This window comes from Solanum verrucosum, unplaced genomic scaffold, assembly GCF_900185275.1.
Source record: "Solanum verrucosum unplaced genomic scaffold, falcon-dt-bn FXZP01000176.1, whole genome shotgun sequence".
Taxonomy (NCBI): Eukaryota; Viridiplantae; Streptophyta; class Magnoliopsida; order Solanales; family Solanaceae; genus Solanum; species Solanum verrucosum.
Window position 1 is genome coordinate 3,546,291 of NW_026020412.1, and position 21,168 is coordinate 3,567,458.

A 21,168-nucleotide genomic window follows, 5' to 3' on the forward strand; every position below is an offset into this window, starting at 1 on the left:
GCTAGCAAACACAAATAAGATGCGAAGGCCTCATGCTAGGTGTGTGGCAAACATTAAAAATTATTTAATAACAATCGGAGAGGGCAGAAAATTATTATGGGCGCAAAATTTAATTATTGGCTAGGTTAATTAAGACAATTTTAAATAAGGGCATATGGATAGAAGTAGCAGCATGCTGAAAGTAAATTATTAATTTTATTCAAGTAGCAAAGCGGCTCATTATTATGCCAAAGTTAAAAAATTTAAAGCGGATCTGAATTAGAACATGCAAAGGCTGGCTTATTAAATGTCGTGAAACCGTAGCAGAAGTGCAGAAAATAATGTCATCATGCAAATCGGTCAAGAACAGACTTTATTTAAGACAGATTAAGATTTTATCATGCTGAAAATATTTATTTATTTAATTTATTTTTAGCGGCAGAAAAATTATATCACAGAAACTGTTTAACAGTGGCAAAATATGCACAACAAAATTATTTCATTTAATATGCTAGACATTATTAGGAAAATAGCCCAACAAAACGATTTATTTAATCTGATTAACATTAATCTTATTGGTTCAACCCTATGAACATGATTACTAAGTGAGCATGCTGAAAACTATTTAACCCAACTAATTACCATGTTACAATTTTACTAGCAACTTATTAATCAAATCCTATAGGCATGAATTCTAGGTGGTATGCTTAGATTAATTTTTGATCTTAACCATACATTTATAACTTATTTAGACCTACATGCATACATACTATAATATATTAAAATTATCTAAATCCTATAGGCATGATATCTAGAATAGCAGAACATTCCAATACGAGACATATTATGATAATATTTAAATATTTATTTTATATAAAAGGAGCTTTGGTTGAATTAGATTAAACAAAGAGAAAATATTATTTATTATTATTATTTAGAAGATGATCACGACACTCCAAAATTATTCACAAACAACCTACTATGATTAGATAATATTAAACAGATGATTAATAGCGGTAGTGATTTATTTTTATTTATTTATTTTACTTAGATCTAAAGCGGCGTTATAAGCTACAAACTATCAAATAATCATAATCCTATAGGCATGCTTTCTGACCCAAAAGGTTACGATGAAACACACAAGTAGCACGTATTTCCCCTCCCCCCTTTAGACGATCCCCAAGTTATTTATTATATAGAGAGAGTTAGAGTTATACAATTATTACAATACCAAAATAAAATTGAGGCAATACAACTATAATAAATAAATTAAATCTTGTCTTGAAACCATCTTAGGTGACTCTTCAACACTTGAACTTTAAATTCGAAACCTGTTAAATAGAATATACCAAAGGCAAGATCATAACCATATAGATAGCAACATAAAAGTTATTCATAGCAAAACACACTAATTTTTTAAACAAGTAATAGAACATATAAGATCACACATAGAAAGAGAAAGGGACATGAAAAAACTAAACCGGATGACTTCCTTATTTATTTTAAACATACAATCATGCATAGTGTAAAACAAAATTACACTAGTGAAGAGAACTAACCAATTAAGCAGAAAATAATTATCAGCAATGCAGACGAACTTAATCCGATACTAGACCCGAACACAGCAATATCGAGTAAAAAAAACACTTAGAATGTTCACCGGAATCTTGATTCTTTTTAGGAGTAGAGATCAATATTTTTTATATATTCAAAAGTAAGGTGTGAGCAAGTTAAGATGTTAGAGTGTGTGAATAATGAAGGGAGGAGTCCTATTTATATATTAGAAGAGGAGCATATATAAGGGAATTAAATATTTTAAGGAATCAAACAATATAACATTTTCCTTATTTCAAAGGAAAGCCAATCAGACTTATTTAAAAAATTATTTTTCAAATAATGAGTAACTAAATATGGCAAAGTTACAAATGATACGAGAACCGATTAGCATGTATAAGGAAGGCAATAATCAATTGAGTCAAATATTCCCCAATTAAGGCAACCATAAACAAACTTATAAAGATCCGTCGACTCATTTAAGGGGTAAACGGTTACTTAACAATAATCACTAAATTAAGGGAAGGAAAGGAATATTCATACAATACGATTGCTTAAACAAAATATAAATAAAAAGGCAAAGAAATCAATTAGATAGTCATTAGCTCAATAAACTTATTCACAATAACTCAATGAATGGTCAAGTCATAGATTACCACCAATTACCAATCCATATTGCATGCAACAAGTTAAACAAATATTAGAATATCAATTCAGGCAATTAAGGCAAAGTGGAAAATATTATCAGCAAAAGGACAATCTTGAATTTTAAGGGAAGCAAATATTATTTACTTTAACCGGATGGCTTTACCAAAAAATAAACAAGTAAAGGATGATTAGATCATAATTAACCCAAGAAAACTCAATTAAGGAAATCACTATGCTGATAATATATAAATTAGTGAAAGAAATAAATAACTAAGGAAGGGAATATTTTTTAATTATGCACTATCCTCTTTAAATAAGAGCAAAACTACCGAGGATCAATTTACAACACTAATTTCTTTAAACGAAGGGAGTAAATCAGCCTAACATTGATTAACTTTACCAAATATAAGAAATTTGTCCGCTTGAATTAAGGTAAGCAAGCAAGGAAGGGAAAAAAAATTAAGACAACCGTAGATTGAATCAATCAAGCAAACATAATTATACAACTTCAAAATTTATTACAATTAGACAAGAGTAACGGTTGACAAGCCATTGGAATATATCAAGATGCATACTTAATCAACTATGGTGATTATTATCAAATTAATCCCAATGGATGATAATAATATATATATAAGCAATTCTAAACGGTGATTTCAATTAATTAATTAAAACTATTACTACCATACGCAAACAAGTGCTAAATTTCAAAAGTATATCAACATCAAAGTCACACTCAACCAACTTAAGGAGAGCTAGAAGCATAACATGCTATTTCAACACAACTACACATATACATACTTTCGGAATTCAGAAAATCCACAAGAACAGCTTGTAAGATCAAGCAAATCCTGATTTATCTTATGCTTAAAACAAGAACAAGCTTCTAACGATAACGATACTATAGAATTCCGTATAGAGCAGTCATGTAATGATAGATTAATGATCATAATAGGCAATTTAAGAGAATATTAAAACGAAAACGAACCCACACAGATCTGTTTAGATCTGTTTTCTCAGACGACTAAGACCTCGAGCTGACCTCGCCGGAGTTGCTGTTTCAACAGACCTTGCTAGCTGCTGGTGGTGCTATTGTTGCAGGTGGTTTCGCCGGTCCTAGAGGAGGCTACTGCCTATCTCGTCGACCTGCTGTCCACCGAAAAAAGAGCAGAGGCGTCTGCCAGGTGATTTTCGCCGGCTGCTCGCCTTGTCAAGCTGCTGGTTGCAGCTGTTGCATCTTGCTGGAGCGAGGAAAAATTAGAGAGAGGGGGAAAAGAGACAGACGACTGGGGCACTGCTGGAGCAGGCCTTTGCCGGAGCTTGTTGGCTGCTGCGGAGAAATCAGAGAAGAGAGAGGGAGGGCGGCTGATTGAGAGAGGAAGGGGAGAAAGGGGTTCGCCGGGGTCAACTGGTCAGTTCTTACCGGCTGCTCACCGGTGGAGCTAGCTTCTCCGTCGTTCTCGCCGGAGAATAAAAGGGTGGGGGCGGCGGCTGCTCTTCAAGGGAGAAGAGGAAGAGTGAAGTGAATATATTTAGGGTTTAGTCTTTTAGGATTTAAACTAGGAAAGATGAGAGGAATTATTTATGTCCGTCCGATCAAGATTAGATGTAGGGCTTAGATTTAAAGGAGAAGGATGAACGGTACAGATTGAAAGATTAGACTCTTTGAAATCAGATTGGCCATAATTGAAAAATGAAATGTGGCTATAATTGAAATTGAATAGGCTAGAATTGAAACGAATTAGAATAAAATAGGCTAAGATTTAAATGATTTTGAGGAAAATTTAAGAAATGTTATTCAATTATAATACTACAAATATTATAACATTTTTATATAACTAACATCACTTAAATTTAAAACATTTGAATAAAATAATTACTTTGGGTTTTACTAATTTTAAAAATATCTTAATAATATTTATGATAATTTTATAAATCACACGTACTAAAATGTACAATTTTAGACAAAATCAACTAAAATTTTAGAACTCAAAAAATATATTTTAAAAGTGTATTTAATCGGATAGCATTTCCAAAAAAATTTAAAAGGTCGATCAAAATTAGGTGTCAACACTTGTGATGTATGCTTAGTTTAGATTGTATCTTGAAAGGCCCCTCCATTACATACGTGACTAAAGGTGAATGATCCCTTGTCTATGAGAAATAAGCTAAGGATGAGATAAAAAAGAATGATGAATATGAATAAGGACCTAAAGTGACTTAGCATGGGTGGGATTATGGGATCATATCCATGCATTGACTTATGAAGTGTTTCTCTTATGTTATGTTAAACTAGATTACATTGATTATGCATATGACTATGTTGTTATCTCTTATGCTTATTGCCTATGTTTTATCATGATGCCTCTTATGCTTATGACTTATGTTAGTATCTCTTATGATTATGGTATATGTCTTATGTTGACTAATGCCTTTTATATGCTTATGTTGATGATTTGTGCTAGCCATCATATTTAGTACATTATTGTACTAACGCATACTTTTGTCTACATTCTTATCAAATATAGGGTTCGGCGATATTGAGTTTCATTCTCGTGGCTAGGTTTCTAGTAGAGCAAGCAAGTAAAGACTTGGTGAGTCCTCATAGCATCAAGGATTTGACCACTATGTTCTTTTATGTCTTTCTTTTTGTATGGGTTGTGTCCCTAACTCTTTTCAAGTATTAGATGGTTTGAGACAAGTGTAATAGACTTCCACTTCATTTTATGAGACTTCGATTGTATTGAAAATATTTTAAATTATTGCACTTTTCTATTATCTTATGTTGTGATATGCTAAATGGCTTGCATGGAGTCTTTCAGGGTTCTATGTGCCTTGTTACATCTAAGGGGTACCTATGGGTCGTGACAGGAACAATAACAATATATACAACTCAAAATAAGAGATTCAAATCCACGACCTGGTAGTCACAAGTACAGAGCTACTAAAAGAGTACAAGTCCAAAAGGTGGACCAATGATACAAACATGTCTCGTATACAAAAGACTAGCCAAAAACAATATACAGAAGGAGATAAGGTGAACTGGAATGCCATAAGCTTACCTTCAGTCTCTGAAGATCGCAAAGCAGGACATAACTCAACGTTAACAACTAGCGCTCATATTTGCATCAAGAAACCCAGTAGGCATCATAGGTCGACTCTGCTTGGAAATTAAAGACAATAATGAAAAGAAAGAAGGTAACAACAAGTAGAGGTCACCGAACAAAACAGTAACAGAAAAACCTATCTATAAACATAAGTCTATGTAAGGACAAGCAATAGATAATAGATAACTATAACCTAATTGGACACCCCATAAGCCCGATATGTACATAGAAGATCTAACAAAAATACTAGCTAAGCAAAAGAGTATTCCAGAACTGCAACAACCAAGCACACACTCGAACCACGGTAAATGCACCTTAAAGAACCCAAATAAATCACAAACTCAGGACTCGAACCCGACTCATAGAAGTGATGCCCAGACTTGAAGCAAGGCTGATGGAGATGTGTCGGGCCTCAGACAACATCTAAAGTGATAAGCTAGGTACTGTGGCTAAAAGAAGTACACATGGGCATCGAACCCAGGATAATGGTGCACATGAACCTTGAACCACGCTAATAGTCAAGAGTATTGACCTCAAACCGTAGATAAAGAACTCTAAATGCCTCTAAATACTCCGTCCTTACTCGTCCAGTACAATACCATAAAGCTCAATTATCTTCGGAGCTACCGAGGACCCACTCTAACTCAAACCCCAAGACCTGATACAACAACCTACAAGATTTGAAACCACCAAAGAACCCACCCATGCCAAATTAGAAGGAAAATTATGGATGAATAGTCATATGCAATGAGTAGTCACCTAGCTAAGGGTCATGCTGACCTAATTCTGTTATATTAATCTATAAGTAGTTAAGACATCCCCAACGACATCAGAGAAACTTTAAGGCCTATCAACTCCAAAATGCTAGTCTAAGACAATCACTATACTACACCTAGGCTAAGGAAAATAACAAGTTACTGAACAAACTAAAACACGCCAGAGAAACTATGAGGCAAGATATATTCAACACAACAAAACTAGCACGCTGAACTCCCTAAAACTACCCAAAATACACCTAAAACATGAATTCTAAGAATTAAACATGATTCAACTATAAACACATCCCAATTCTAGCTATTCCATATTTACAAGCCCAATCTAAAGATCAGTAAGTTGTAGCCTACCTCAAAGTAAACCGTGCACGCTCCCAAATCACGATTTTAGAACTCTACCCTTCTGAACAACCTCTGATTGGTGCCACACTATCAAAAACATGATCACCACGTCAATACAAATGTTTAGACACCAAAATCACAACAGTTGAAGATGAACTCAAAATTGAGTCAAAAACATAATTATGGGACCCTCACTAGGAATTTCAAAATTGACTCTGTCAATGGGTCCTATTTAGATCTATGAACATGTGCTTCGAATTTGGGCATAATCCAAGCTCGAAAATAACCAAAATCAGATAATGCAATAAAAAGATAACAAAAACATCATTAAAGGGCCTCAAAAGGTCCTTTAGGTGTGGAAAATACCTTCTCAATGAGTCTGCCGCACCTTTTCGATGATCCCAACCCGTAGTTCTGCTAATTCTTGACAATATGCAACTAAAATCACCTAAATTGGAGCTCCAAAGCTCAACTTTACAAGTTTTCAAATGTTGATCAAGAGCTGAATAAGATTGGTCTTTATTATAAAGACTAGTTAAATGACCTCTGCCATGTAGGATCTAGTCCACGATCATAGAAGTTTAGGTCCCCAAAGCATCACAAATGCGGCACCTAGCCCGCGAACGGTAAGGACCAACCCCCTTGGCCTACGGAAACGCGACGCAAGCCCACAAAACGCGATGACCAACTCCACAGGCCTCCACGAACGCGACACTAGGCTCACGAATACAGAGACCATTATCATTGGTCATCGCGAACGCGTCCTAAAAAGTGCAAACACAAAGAGAAAATATAGGTTGCACCAACTGCTGAACATTAGTTGGTTCCTTAAAGCCCAAAATCCCCGACGGGGTGCATGTGATTCATTTGGAACCCCATGCACGTAAACGAACTATGCTACCCCACCGAATTCAGAGTTCTAGACTTAATGGAGATGTCAGAACTTCCAACCGAGGTAGTCTCGACAAAACGTCGGTCCCACACTTACACTCCATTTTAAGCAAATTCCTTAAGGATGCTCTGAATGAACTTAGAATCCGCACCAAAGGTCCTTCTAGACCAAACTCAATGTTCCGAAGCTAACAGAACCGTCAAAAGTGCATTTGAGGCTGTCTACCTGAGGTTTTGACCAAAATCAAATGATCAAGTTTCAAAATCTTTAAACACAGAAACTTGCATAAAAATTAAATAAATGACCATGTGACCGAATTGTCAGTCCAGCAGGTTATAAATGACTTTAGGTCGCTATAGGAATGATCTAAACGCCAAAACAAAAAACTTTTGTATTCAATTATCTTATATTGTTGATTTTTGTTATCTTAGTGTCATGACACGCCATGAGGTTAACTTGGGGTCATTCGTGGTTCTAAGCACCGTGTCACGTCTATATGGAGGGGGGGGGGGGTAAGTCTCAGGGCATGACATTATGTGCTTGTGATTTTGATATGCGATTTTACCTTCGCTGCTGCTAGGGGAAAGGTACTGCATATGCTTGAGAATGCACTTGTTGTGCCAACGTCACAATTTTCATTTCCGTGACATGATAATTTTAAATTATATTCTAACTAATTTCAATCATTTATGTCACATGTCCTTATAATAATTTGTGTCAAAAATATTGTTTTTTTGGAAGATAAATATTATGTTGTTAGTGCTGATTTTCGAAACATGAAAGGATTTTTATGCAAGTTATAAAGGAAGTGAAAGAAAGCCTTAGAGTACCAAAGAGTTGTTTAACTATATGCATTCATCTCTACGCAATATGATTGAAAAAAAAATTAGAACTTGAAAAAATAGATTCAGAATACTAAAACAAGACATGAACCATTGTGATATTGACACACAAGTGACAATTGTCATATCTTAGTGTTATATAATATTTTGTGAGAATACCAAATGAGTGGTGAAATATTTACAATCTATGGACATGAAGATAAAGTTACTGATTATTTTACCAACAAATGACTCAAAGTAACAATACTGATTCGTCTTCTCGATCATATGATCCACAAATGCTAGTTCAATGTGAGGAGATTGTATGTACTACATGCACTAAAACTTATGTTCAATTTTATTTTTTTAATTGCATTAAATTTTTGATCAATAAGTGTTAAATTTTACTAGAAAATAGCTCTGTGATAGTATCGTATGCCATTTATAAGCTTTTGCTTATTTTATAAAATCGTATAAAGAATTGAGACAATTAATAATTTTACAACTTGTGAAGTTTTTATAATTATGAGAAAACATGCTGTATATGAAATCCAAATTGAATATAGAAACAAAACTATAACTTCAACTTCATCTCGCTTAACTTGAAACATAGCGGTCACACGTGGAAGAATCAGGTAGATTAATGGATTCTTACACTACACAACGGGCAAAAGAGGAAAGTAACATACACACCCCCTTCCCCGTTACCTACCCAGACACCCTCAAGCCGCAGCGGCCCACTTTATCCATCATTGAGTTCGACACCTTCTTCCCCTTCTCTCTGATCATTAGAGGACGATTTTTGATATTTTCTCAGGCATATAGTATTCCCACTTCACAAGCCTGCTCAATTTAGTGAAATCAAGAAGCCCCGTTTTGTGGGTTGATTTAACTTAGAAAATGATCTTTGCTTCTTGATTTTCTTGAACTTTTGCCATTCTTAAATGACAAGTGATCAAAAAACTTTCTGTTCTTTACTGGGTTTTCACTTCAGGTGCATCTTTGTCATTTTCTTCACTATATGTCTGTGCTTTTTACTATCCAAATGGATTTGCTTATATTGGTCTAACTCTTGAGATCTTACTGATTTTTATATGTCTGTGTTTTTGACTCTATATGTCTGTGTTTTTGACTATATGTCTATGTTTTTGACTATCATTTTAGCTACATTTTTCTTTTTTTTTGTTTGGGATTTTCTGGTTGTTTGGCTCTTAGGTTTTGAAGTTTGTATTTGACAAAGGGTTATGTGTGTGTTTTTCCAGATGTAGGTGGAAAGAAAGATTAGGGTTTATTACTGTCATTTTCAAGTTTCTATCTGTAGCTTTTATATGAAAAGCTATTCCTTTTCTCATTAAGAAGACTGTATAAGTTAAAGATATGAAATGCCTTTTATCCTCCACTCAGTTCATGATCCTACACTTTGATTAGGATAATTAAGACAGTGGCCTAAAAATATTAAGATAATTATGTAAGTAGGATATCTGAAGAAATTATTGGATGATGCTATATGTAAATATGAGATTTTTATGTATCATTATTATCTTTCCAATTGTGAGGTAGAAAATTTTAACGCCTGGGAATCACTGGATTTGAAGCTGCATTTCTTTTCAGTTTTTCAAGTGACAAACTAGGGTGAGACAAGTATGAAAGAGAGGCAATTTAGGTTATAAGTAGCAAGATCTTGCATTTAATCTGCTAAGGTCCCTTACGGCCTTACCCTAGATTACCTTGCAAGATTATCAGTTGTCTACTCTGCAAATGGTTATTAAGCTCGCATTTTTCTTGATTTATGAGTTGTACCTAGCTATATGTTTATTTAGTGCTTCTCCAACAAGAGATGATGCATTTGGACTGCCTTCTGGATGATACAAAGGATGTTATCCCCCTCGCTGTTGTAGTACCTCTTTCTTAGAAATGAGATCCAAGCTTATATATGAATTTTCGTTTGCTTTATAAGGTGGTTTTGGATTTTATAGTGTTGCATGATCTGTTCTGTGTTAACCCATGGTTGGATCTGGTGTAGGTATTGGCACGTCTTAATACTTATGTGATCAGCTCAATTGGTGTACTATCAGTGTTCCTGTTGCAAGTCCCCATGCCGGAGGGTTAGTGGAGTCATGACTTGTGTAAAGATTGTCAGTCTTCTCAAGGGTAAAGCACTGGGTTCATGAAAGTTCTTATGCTAGACTTTCCTTTATCTGGTAGTAGATTGGGAAACATAAAATTTTGCACTGTGATCTCCACCTCTCACCTAAAATCCACCTGGCTTGCTTTTCTTGGGCTTTCTGTTTTATTTCCTAACAAATGGCATCGTTGGTGTTGTAGTTTTTTATTTATAAGTTCATGGTTAAACAGACAGCTGTAGAGAAAGTTACTCGGGTGGTCTACAACTTGTTAGTCCCTTGTTTTCTGCCTGATGGTATCTTCGTATTTTTTTTCTGGATATGGTAAAGAACTTGGTTGTTTGGAGGTGGGCCTAGACCATTCCTCCCTTGTCAGCCAGTATATTTTCTGTTACTGCATAGCAAATGACAAAGTTAATTTTCTTTGCCTCGTTGTATCAAAATCACATATTTCATTATCATGATCTTTTCCCAAGTTTCAAGCTACTTGGTATTAACCTGCATTTACTGCCTGAAATAACCACTTACTAGAAGTAATTGATATTGCTGAACTCTTCTACAGTTATGTGCATGTAGCCATCTCCATCCAGGCCATAAATTGTGAGTGTTTGCTGAGATGCAGACTTTTCTTATATTGCAGGTTCTTTTTGCCACCTGCTGCTAGTAATTGCTCTCTGGTTGTGTAGCTATCAGAATGTAGTGGCTCTTCCTCTGTTACCTAAACCCGGGCAAATTCCTTCCACATCTGAACTACCTAGCTCACCTGACAGTGCAACTTTTCAGCCAATTGAAATATCACCAACTATGATCCCTCATTATCCTTTTCATGGAGAACCTTTGCCACCAATGTATCCTTCCTTCCCAAAGACATATGACCCTGTCTTGACTGGAAGATGCCCTGTAAATTTTTCAGTCATTTCAAGCATCACAGCGAAAACAGCATCTGATTGTACTCAATCTTTGTCAACAGTAGTAGGGAACGTAATATGCTGCCCACAGTTTAATAGCTTACTCCACGTATTCCAGGGATTTTACAGCAACCATTCTGATACTTTAGTTTTACAAAATGCGGTGGCTGATGATTGTTTTAAAGATATCATCAGTATACTAGCCAGCAGAGGAGCAAACAGCTCATTATCTAGCATGTGTTCTGTGAAGTCTTCTAATCTGACTGGTGGGTCTTGCCCCGTGATGGACATCAGTACTTTTGAGAAAGCTGTAAATACAAGCAAACTGTTAGAATCTTGCAGCACAGTTGATCCTCTGAAAGAGTGCTGCAGACCTTTTTGCCAGCCTGCAATTTCAGAGGCTGCACTTCAGATATCAGGGATAAAAATGACTCTCAGTGATAATAAGAACATAGTTGAAGTACCTAGTGAAATTGATACCCTTAATGATTGTAAGGGAGTGGTCTATTCATGGATTGCAAGGAAACTAAGGTTTGAGGATGCCAATACTGCATTTCGGTTGTTGTCTTCCTGCAAAGTCAATAAAGGTAAGTATTTTAGCATAATAAGGAACTTTTTACTAAGAAGTGCTAATGTTTGTTTCAGTTTCATAAAACACCTTTTTCCCATTGCTTACTCTTCTGTTCCCCATGCTACAGAAAGCCTTCACTGTTCTCTTATTTGTGTTCTTCACGTCTAGGGTAATGGATTGAGGGTGGAGGTTTTAGCTGAGACTGCAATGAAGGTCAGAAAGGGATTTGAACTCAAATCTTGTGGCCTTTATAGAGTATAGAAAACTATCCTTCTTGCTTTTATTTACCAAATGGCCCAAATCAAAGTCTTGTGCTTAATTTAGGATGGTGAAATGGTCAATTTTAGAGTTAGTTTGCTTAATTTAGGATGGTGAAGATGGTCAATTTTATAGTTAGCTTGCTTAATTTAGGATGGTGAAGATGGTCAATTTTTGAGTTAGTTTTCACTGTTTTAAAGACAATTCTCAAATGTTGGCCCCATTATATATCATTTGTATTATGTTCGACTTTGGATGTGCTTAATTTCTTATACTAGAAGAGTCTTAAGCCATATTTTGTATGTTTTGAACTTATGATCTTAGGTTCCACCCTTGCCAGTCTCATCATGTGGAAGATTTTTAAGCTGTATTTTATAGTCTTGATTGACAGTATCATGATTATCTAGGTAAAGGTGTTTCTTTGAAAGACTATTTTTTTGTGTCTCAAGAATGAACTGTTTGGATTGGCTTTAAAGTTGGTCAAACCTACTTTTAAGTCATTTTTAGCTTTTGGGAGTGTATGACAAATTCAAAAATAACTTAAAATAAGTTAAAAGTGACTTTAAAAAAGTTTAAAACCAAAAAGTAGGACTCCCTACTTTTTATTTTTTGACTTAAAAGTCATTTAAGTTAGACGTTAAAAAAATTACTTTTTAAAAGCTACTTTTTCAGCCAATCCAAAAGGGCTATTACTCTAGTTCGTTCATTGTACAAAAGTATTGTCGGGATAGTGTTTGATTGGAAGGTAAAATCTTTTGTTCAACTTTACATGAGCAGTTGGGTATGTGCATTGCATGTATATTTCCTGTTAATTATTACAAAAATTGTGCCTGATTGCTTACAAATTATTGAAAATTAACCGTGGTGCACTTGCGGGAAACTCCTTGCCGAGGGCCTGTGCACCCCCGGGATTAGTCGGGGCTCAAAGAGACTCGGACACCCGGTGCAAATCAAAAAAAAAAAAAAAAAATTATTGAAATTCTTTACCCACATTTTCTCATTTTGCAAGTGCCAAACCTATTCTTGCCTTAGTAATCACATAAGTATTTAGACTCGTCAACTACTAACCGTCTCTATAATTTTTAACTAGGTGACATCTCACAATACTTATAATTTCCTTGTAAAGTTCATTTGCTCGCGACCAATTACATAAATACATCAAATTCCATTTCTTATGTAGTCAAGACAGAGTATAAACAATTTTTTTAAAAAAAATTTAATCTTGTCCTATCTATATATTAGGTGGGTACTAAGATCTTACTTATTAGGGCACCTTCGACCCATAACACCAAATTTTACACTAAAATAGTGTTGACACTATTTTAGTGTAATTCAACTCCAACCCACAACACTAAATTTTACACTAAAAAGGAATATTCTCTTTATTTTCTTCACTCTCTTCAATATTATACTATTATTTTTTATTTCATTTATATTTTCTTATTTTATAATACAAATTTATTTCTTCTATTATACATGTTTTTATTTTATTTTTGTGAAGGTAATTTAAAGTAAAATTAACTCAGATTTTATTTTAAAAAATCAAATATTCATAAGTTAATTTATATGCGCCAACTTTAAGTTCTAAATTTATACTATATAATACTACATAAAAAATTATTAAGTATACACCCTTCGGGGTGGCCCAGTGGTTTGAGCTTGGGACTTACATGTTGGAGGTCTCAAGTTCGAAACCTCTTGCTAGCGAAAGCAAGGAGGGGTTTGCCTTCTAGGTCGACTTCGTCACACCAGGCTTGCCTAGTGTGGGTTACCTCTCCTATATGGTTTGCGAGCTATTGCATAGGAGCGAGGGTTTTACCCTGTGCGCACCCAAAGGGTAGCGGCTGCGGGTTTCTCTTGTCATAAAAATAAATAAATATTAAGTATACAAGGGACTTAATTAAAAACATACAATTTATAATATGTTAAATTAAAAGTTTTGTATAATGGAAATAATATTATAATATTAAAAAAGTGTGGATGAATAGTGTAACACCTATAATACAAATTCTTTCTTCTATTATACATGTATTTTATTTATATTTTTTGTGAAGGTAATTTAAGTAAAATTAACTCATATTTTATTTAAAAAAACCATATATTCATAAGCTAATTTATATACGCCAACTTTAAGTTCTAAAATTTATACTATATAATACTACATAAAAAATTATTAAGTATACATGGGACTTAATTAAAAACATACAATTTATAATATGTTAAATTAAAAGTTTTGTATAATGAAAATAATATTAAAAAAGCGATTTAGTGTGGATGAATAGTGTAACACCAAATTTGGTGTGACACTATTCACACACCAAAACAGTGTAAAAAGTGGTGTCGGGTTGGAGCCCTACAACACCAAAATTTACACTAAAATTAGTGTTATGAAGATCTTTGGTTGACCAATTAGATGAAAGTTGAGTGTCTTGATATAATGCATTATGGATACATTATCAAACATGTAATGTTTCGATACGTTCTTGTGGTTACAATATCAAGCTTTTAATGTTTCTAGATTTGTTATGAAAATCATTTGACTATATATAATTTTGGAGACGGACCCTAGAATCTAAAGGTTTCAGGTTAAGCAAAGACTAAAACATAGTACCTAGAGTGCAAGTTTAGTGACAACTCATGAAGCAAAGGTGGAAGTGAAGATCGATGCACAAGTCATACCCAAGAGAGGAAGTTTAAAGTATCTTGGAGCTACAATTCGAGGAACGAGGAGATTGATGATGATGTCGCACATGGTATTTGAGTGGGGTGGGTAAAATGGAGGCTCGTGTCCGAGGTACTGTGTGATAAGAATGTGTTACCAAAACTTAAGGTAAGTTCTATAGATTAGTGGTTTAGACTTGCATTATTGTATGGGGTAGAGTGTTGGCCAGTCAAGAACACACACATGTTCGAAATATGAATGTAACAAAGATGGATTTATGGGCATACTAGGAGAAGTATGGTAAGAATGAAGTTATACAAGGCAAGGTGAGAGTGACCTCCATGACAAACAAGATGAGGGAAGCTAGGTTGAGATGATTCGTGCATGTGAAGAGGTGCTCTAATGCACAAATAGGGAGGTGTGCAAGGTTGGCTATAGCAGGTTTTAGGGGAGGTAGAGGTAGGCCATAGAAGAATGGGAGGGAGATGGTTAGAAAGACGTGATGTATTTCAGTTTATTTGAGGACATGACCTTAGATATGAATGTTGAAGACTAGAGTAGAGGAGTAGTAGGTAGTTGAGTATTGTTGTGCTTTCATGTGGAAGAGGTAGATGATTAGAGTAGAAGGATAGTAGGTAGTAGAATGTTGTCATACTTATGTGTGAGAGGTAAAGGCTAGTCTCATCTTCTCATTATTTAGCAGTATTAGTTGGTATTCATGTAGTACGTCATTCTTATTTTTTATTACCACCTGCTGCTTCATTTGCTTTGTTTATCCTGTTATTTTCTTTACGATCTCTCTTTGATTACACTTTTATCAAGTTGAGGGTCTGCTGAAAACATCTACACTTCTTTTGTGCCAATGTCGTGTTGAGTCAACAAGGGTCACCAGTGGATCATTATTTGCACATCCCTCAATAGTTGGTGTGAAGTGAAAGAGAAAATAAAAGAGATTGGGGGTTTAAATAGCTATGTTTACAATAACAACAACATATCCAATGTAATACCACTAAGTGAGGTCTGTAGAGGATAGAGTACAAAGATTTTACCCCTACCTTGGAAGTAGAAATGCTGTTTTCGATAAATAACTATGCCTACATGTTATAAAAGGAAAGAAAATCAATACCTAATTACGAGAAGAGCTAATTAAACCACCTACTATATTGACATATATTTTAGAATATTCATGAGGACTTTAATATTCCCCTTCAAGATAGTGCACATAAATTATATGTACCAAGCTTGTTGCATGTATAACTTGTTCTGTGATCGTCTATGAACTTAATGAATATGTTTGCAAACTGATCATTTGACTGCATGAACTTTGTGATGACGTCTCCTGAGAGTACCTGTACCTTCTCTCTCTGCTCTGACAATATAACTATCGATCTTTATGTGTTTGGTCCTCTTGTGAAATGGTGGATTCAATGCAATGTAAAGTGCAACCTCATTATTTCACATAAGTTTCATTTTTTGCTCCAAATTGTGACTCTTTAACAGTTGCTTGATCCATATGAGTTCTCACATGTAGCCACTGCCATAGCTTGATATTCAGCCTCTACACTAGATCTAGCAATCACATTTTCTTTTTTCTTTTTCTAAGACCAAATTTCTCCAAACTAGAACACATTATCCAGAAGTGGATCGTTTGGCAGAGGGATTCTGCCTAATCTGCATTTGTATATTCAATAATTTTCTCATGTCCTTAATCTTCGCAAAGTAATCCGTTCCAGGGAGCAGATTTTTAATTGCATTCTAATGACTGTCACAAGGAGAATCCAAGAACTGACTTACAACACTAACGGAAGTCAATTTCAGGTCAAGTCATAGTGAGATATCTAAGTTTTCTACCAACCTCCTGTATATCTTCCAGGATCAATAGGCTCCCTTGACTTGGTAAGAGCTTAGCATTTTGGATCCATAAGAGTATCGACAAGTCTACAATTTGTCTTCCTAGTCTCAAGTATATTAAGTGCCATACTTTGTGAATTGAAAATTCTTAATTTGGATTGAGCAACCTCATTGCCCAAGAAGTACCCCAATTGACCAGAAAACTGAAAAAATTGGAAGCATTCATCGGAAAAACAAATTTGGTTACCAAAAAGTGATCGGAATCAGGAGGTACTTATATGGGTAGCCTCGAAAAGACCAGGAAACCCCACTGCAAAAAGAAGCAAGTTGAAAAATGGTCAGAGGAGCTTGCACGCGTCGGCACATGGAGCAGATGTGCTTGCCGGACAGATTTTTTTGACAGTGTGTCAAGTCAACTACTGGAGTGATTGACTAGGGTTTGCTCTCCGAGGGGTGGAGAACACTAATGGTATTAGTTTTCACTCAACATTGAAGAAGAAGGGTGTGACGCAAAACAACCCTAGAAAGTTGCTGGAAAAATTACGTCAATGAAATTTTCATTTTTTTGTGTTGCTGGCGTTAATCAGGCTTTGATATCATGTGAAGCAGAAGAGAAAATACTGACTTTATTTCCATCAAGCTATTGGGGCTTAAATAATCATATTTTACAACAACATACCCACTGAAATTCCACAAGTGGCTTTGGTGAGGGTAGAGTGTATACATATCTTATCCTTACCTCATGGAGGTAGAGAGGCTGTTTTGGAGGACCCTTGGTTCGAGTACAACAAATAAATAACCATTTACATTGTTTGAAAAATGTTTTAAAAAGGAAAGGAAATCAATATGTATTACAATAGGAGTAGTAAATTAAGCCACCTACTATATTTATTTACATATATTAAACTATATGAAAACCCCTATTATTTGCTGCTTCCAAACCTGGTTGACAGGACGTGGAGTGTAATTAGTTTCTTTTTCTGGGCTACCGGATTAATATTTGAGGGCTAAAAATGGTGAATTGGAAGTAGAGCCAGCGCAGAGTTCTAGTTCCATGAGCACAACCACGTGGTTTAGCGCTTTTCATGATTTCAAACCCTGCAGTGGTCGAAAAGTTGGTATTGAACTAAAGAAGGGTATTCGGAGCCCCATTATTCTCTGAGTTCCACACCGTGAGCCAGTTAGCCTTCAAATATTTCTAGGTTATAAAAAAGTGTCAGTTTTGTTTCCTTGTCTCTATTCTCTATCTTAAGTTTTAAGCTTAGTAGATGTATTTGTTGTTTTTCTATTCTAAGTTTGAGCTTTATTTGCTACGATTTGATCCAATTATGCTAGATACACTGAAAAATCCAGTTAGGTTGTTAAGACGTAAAGCGCTAAATTCATCTGAATAGGTGCATCTTTTATTAGTGTATTAAAGTTGTATGTAGTCCTTGAATTGGAATTATCCCTGAGATAGAAATTTGAAGCTGTCAACTTTTATGATATTTTCATCTCTTCCCTAGGTAAAGTGAGAAGGATAAACTCAGCAATTTGTTCATTATGCCCAAGAGCTATACCTCCTAAAGTATGTTTACCAAACTTTAGAGGCTTATTCTTAAGTTGTTGTCTTTTGGATGTAGCTTGTCCCCTGGACTTCAAGCAGCCATCAGAAGTGATCAATGCATGCAGAAATTTAGCTGCTCCCAGTCCTTCATGTTGTAGCTCGTTAAATGCCTACATCACAGGGATACAGAAGCAAATGTTGATCACTAATAGGCAAGCAATTATTTGTGCTGCTGTATTTGGTTATATGTTACAGAAGGCTGGAGTCATGACGAATGTTTATGAGCTTTGTGATGTTGACTTGAAGGATTTTAGTCTTCAAGGTGATTATTCATTTTGTGATTTGTCCATTTCTCCATGTCTCTTGTTTCTTGGAGCTGACATTTGTGTTCCTTTCGCCTGGCTTTTGTTTGCCGTGGTGGAGCAGCATATGGGCAAGAAGGTACAGATTCTCTTTCAGAGGCTGAGCTTGGAAGTTGATTCATATTGTGTAATTATACAGTATTGAGCTATAGTTGAATTTTAACTGTAATCTGTTGTTAAGAAGTATTGTCTGGGTATTACCAATTGAAAAAAAGTAATTGTTGGCTGGGTGATCATCTTGCTTCAGAATTGTATGCAATAACATGCAATTTTAAGTCGAGAAGTAGTAGTTTCAAGTACTGGATGCAGGATTTGGCCTTTCATCTTCCTTAATGATATTGAAAATATCTTATGAAATCTTGTGTCTTGTACAGTTTGATAATACTTCTTCTCATGTGCCCAGTACTGCCGTCTAACATTAGCAAAGACAGTTGACATGCACTACTGATAAATTCCATGAAATGTTTGCTTATTGTTCATATCTGTTCTGTTTGGCAGGAGGGGTTGGGGGGGAGGGGGGGGAGATTGAATTGGCATAACAGAATGGATTCTACTCTAATCAGATTAACAAGTTCTTTAAGTGGCTTATTCATGATATCAAAATGTTGTTTTCCTTATCTGAACGATAGCGATTAAATCAGCAGTGCCATTTCCTTATCTATTCTATGCTTAGTTGTGTACATGCCCTTTAGTATCAGAAGTTCCGATTATGCAATAATTGCATGTATTTGGTCATGAGAACTTAAAGGTTCTGTAACTACGTTTATTTCTGTGGTTAATGAGAAACAATTTGAAGTTTCTCTGTTGGCTTTAGATTTATACAGAGCGGGCATGTTACTACACTAGCATGCTTACCATGACCAAAAAATATTGTGTTCCCAGTGTGAGAACGTTTTAGCTATTCTTGGTCTAGTATACTAATTAAGTTGTTCAAATTAATGAAGCAGGGTGCTTGCTTCGAAGCTTACCTGCAGATCTGGTATATGACAATTCAACCGGCTTCAGTTTTACTTGTGACTTAAATGACAATATTGCTGCTCCGTGGCCTTCATCATCGTCGGTCACATCCTTGTCTCTTTGTGCTCCTGGTAACTTACTGACAATTGTCCTTCTTTAAATTGATTTTAGTGATTCCATAGAAGTTAGGATAATTCTTTGGTGTCGCTGGCTAAATACTATCTTTTACTGGTTTTCATTAATTTGCAGAGATGTCTTTGCCAGCTTTACCAACATCACAGACATTGGGCAGTTCTGGTGAGTATCTTTCAGTTCCTAGCTTGTTTTTATGCTATTCATTGTTGATGGCTTTTTTATTTTACTTCTCTTGCATGCGCGTGTGTTAAGGAAGGGCGGGTGGTAGTGGTGGTGGGGGTGGGGTGTTCTTTCCATTCGACCTCATAAACGTAGTTCTCATTTACCCTTGTATCCTATCGCGAGGGAGGGAAGGAGGGGTTTGCAGATGGTGTGTAACTATTTCATAATGTTATGGTGCCTCGAAGGTTGACTACAGAGTTTTTTTTACCTCTTTGTAGGAACCAATCTCTTTATTTTGAGTTGAAATATGATACATGTGTTGCCATGATTGCAGGCTGTCACCTGGATGGAGTTCATTTCCTTTTGTCCGCTATTTTGATTTTTGTTTCAACATTGTTGTACTGAATAGAGCCCATAGGAAGACAGACACTGAATGACCAGATCACATGTATATGTTTGAGTATCCTTTTGTATAGCTGCTGGTTTTTGCTTACCGATTCATGCTTTTCGATTATGATTGTCTAAAAATTGCATGCAATGTGCAATTTATTCTTCTGCCATTGCATTCTTTTACACTAAACTCTAAACAAAATCTCTCGTATCCCCGAATTTTTCCCCCAAGTTTGGCTGTGTTGTCTTTCATCATTTAGGAACTTTCATGTGTACTATGAAACCGCGTGGAATATATTGGTAGTTGAATGACTGATGTCAAGAACCATCAAGATATGTAAGGTGAAAGCTGAAAAGCATGAGATGTAGAAGGAAAGTAAGACAACCATTCTGTAGGTGTGTTGATATAGTAGGTGTTGCGATCACGGAATAGGTTCAATTTTAACCAACAAAGACTGAACCTGCACCATCCTGCACATGGTGATGGGATATGCTATGCCAGGGTTCTCAAATGGACATTACTCAGCCATTACTTGAGATACTTTCAATTGCGAGATGGACCTATAAACCTATGAACAGAGTCTATTAAGATTACACGAGCAGAAAGAAATTAATGAAGACAGGATTAACAAACCGAGTCTATTAAGATTTAAGTGTCTAATAACAGAAATGTAAATTACACAATAGGAAAGATATCTAATACCTTATAACTTGCTATATAACTTGCTACTCAAGATTGTTGGGATACTTTGTTGTTTACTAGTTACTATTCAAGATGCTAAAACTAATTTAATTTTAATAATAGATTTCAGAATTGAGACTTTTGAGTGTTAATTACCTTTTGTCTTGGCTTATACTTCTTTCCATCACTCAGACCCAAGACACAGATTTTATTGTTTCATTATTTTTAAACATCAACACAAAATATACTCAATGCAGTTTATTTTTAAACATAAACACAGATTGGGTGTTTGGTAACGCAGACTTGTTTAGGGATTACATTACTATTGTAACCACACTTATGGTCGTTTTGAGTATCAAGCGTGTTTACTCTATTTTGATCCTTCCTATAGATTTTGTATGTCATTTGTGACTTATGCAATTGGTTGTGTGATTCTCGAGGTGAT

The 21,168-nt window shown here is 35.3% G+C and overlaps 1 protein-coding gene across 2 annotated transcripts; it reads left to right on the forward strand.

Annotated features, from left to right (window-relative positions):
• Positions 1-8,799: 8,799 nt before the first annotated feature.
• LOC125840632 (uncharacterized GPI-anchored protein At1g61900) lies at positions 8,800-20,144 on the forward strand. Of its 2 annotated transcripts, none has more exons than XM_049519604.1 (8): positions 8,800-9,110; positions 10,140-10,317; positions 10,880-11,734; positions 18,112-18,357; positions 18,462-18,476; positions 19,345-19,485; positions 19,604-19,651; positions 19,986-20,144. In XM_049519604.1, exons 2-8 carry the CDS (start codon positions 10,284-10,286, stop codon positions 20,054-20,056), a joined length of 1,410 nt encoding a protein of 469 aa, XP_049375561.1. In that variant the 5' UTR covers positions 8,800-9,110; positions 10,140-10,283; the 3' UTR covers positions 20,057-20,144. The 2 variants fall into 2 exon arrangements, with proteins under 2 accessions (XP_049375561.1, XP_049375560.1); XM_049519603.1 differs by having other exon boundaries at positions 8,801-9,110; positions 10,140-10,267.
• Positions 20,145-21,168: the final 1,024 nt, after the last annotated feature.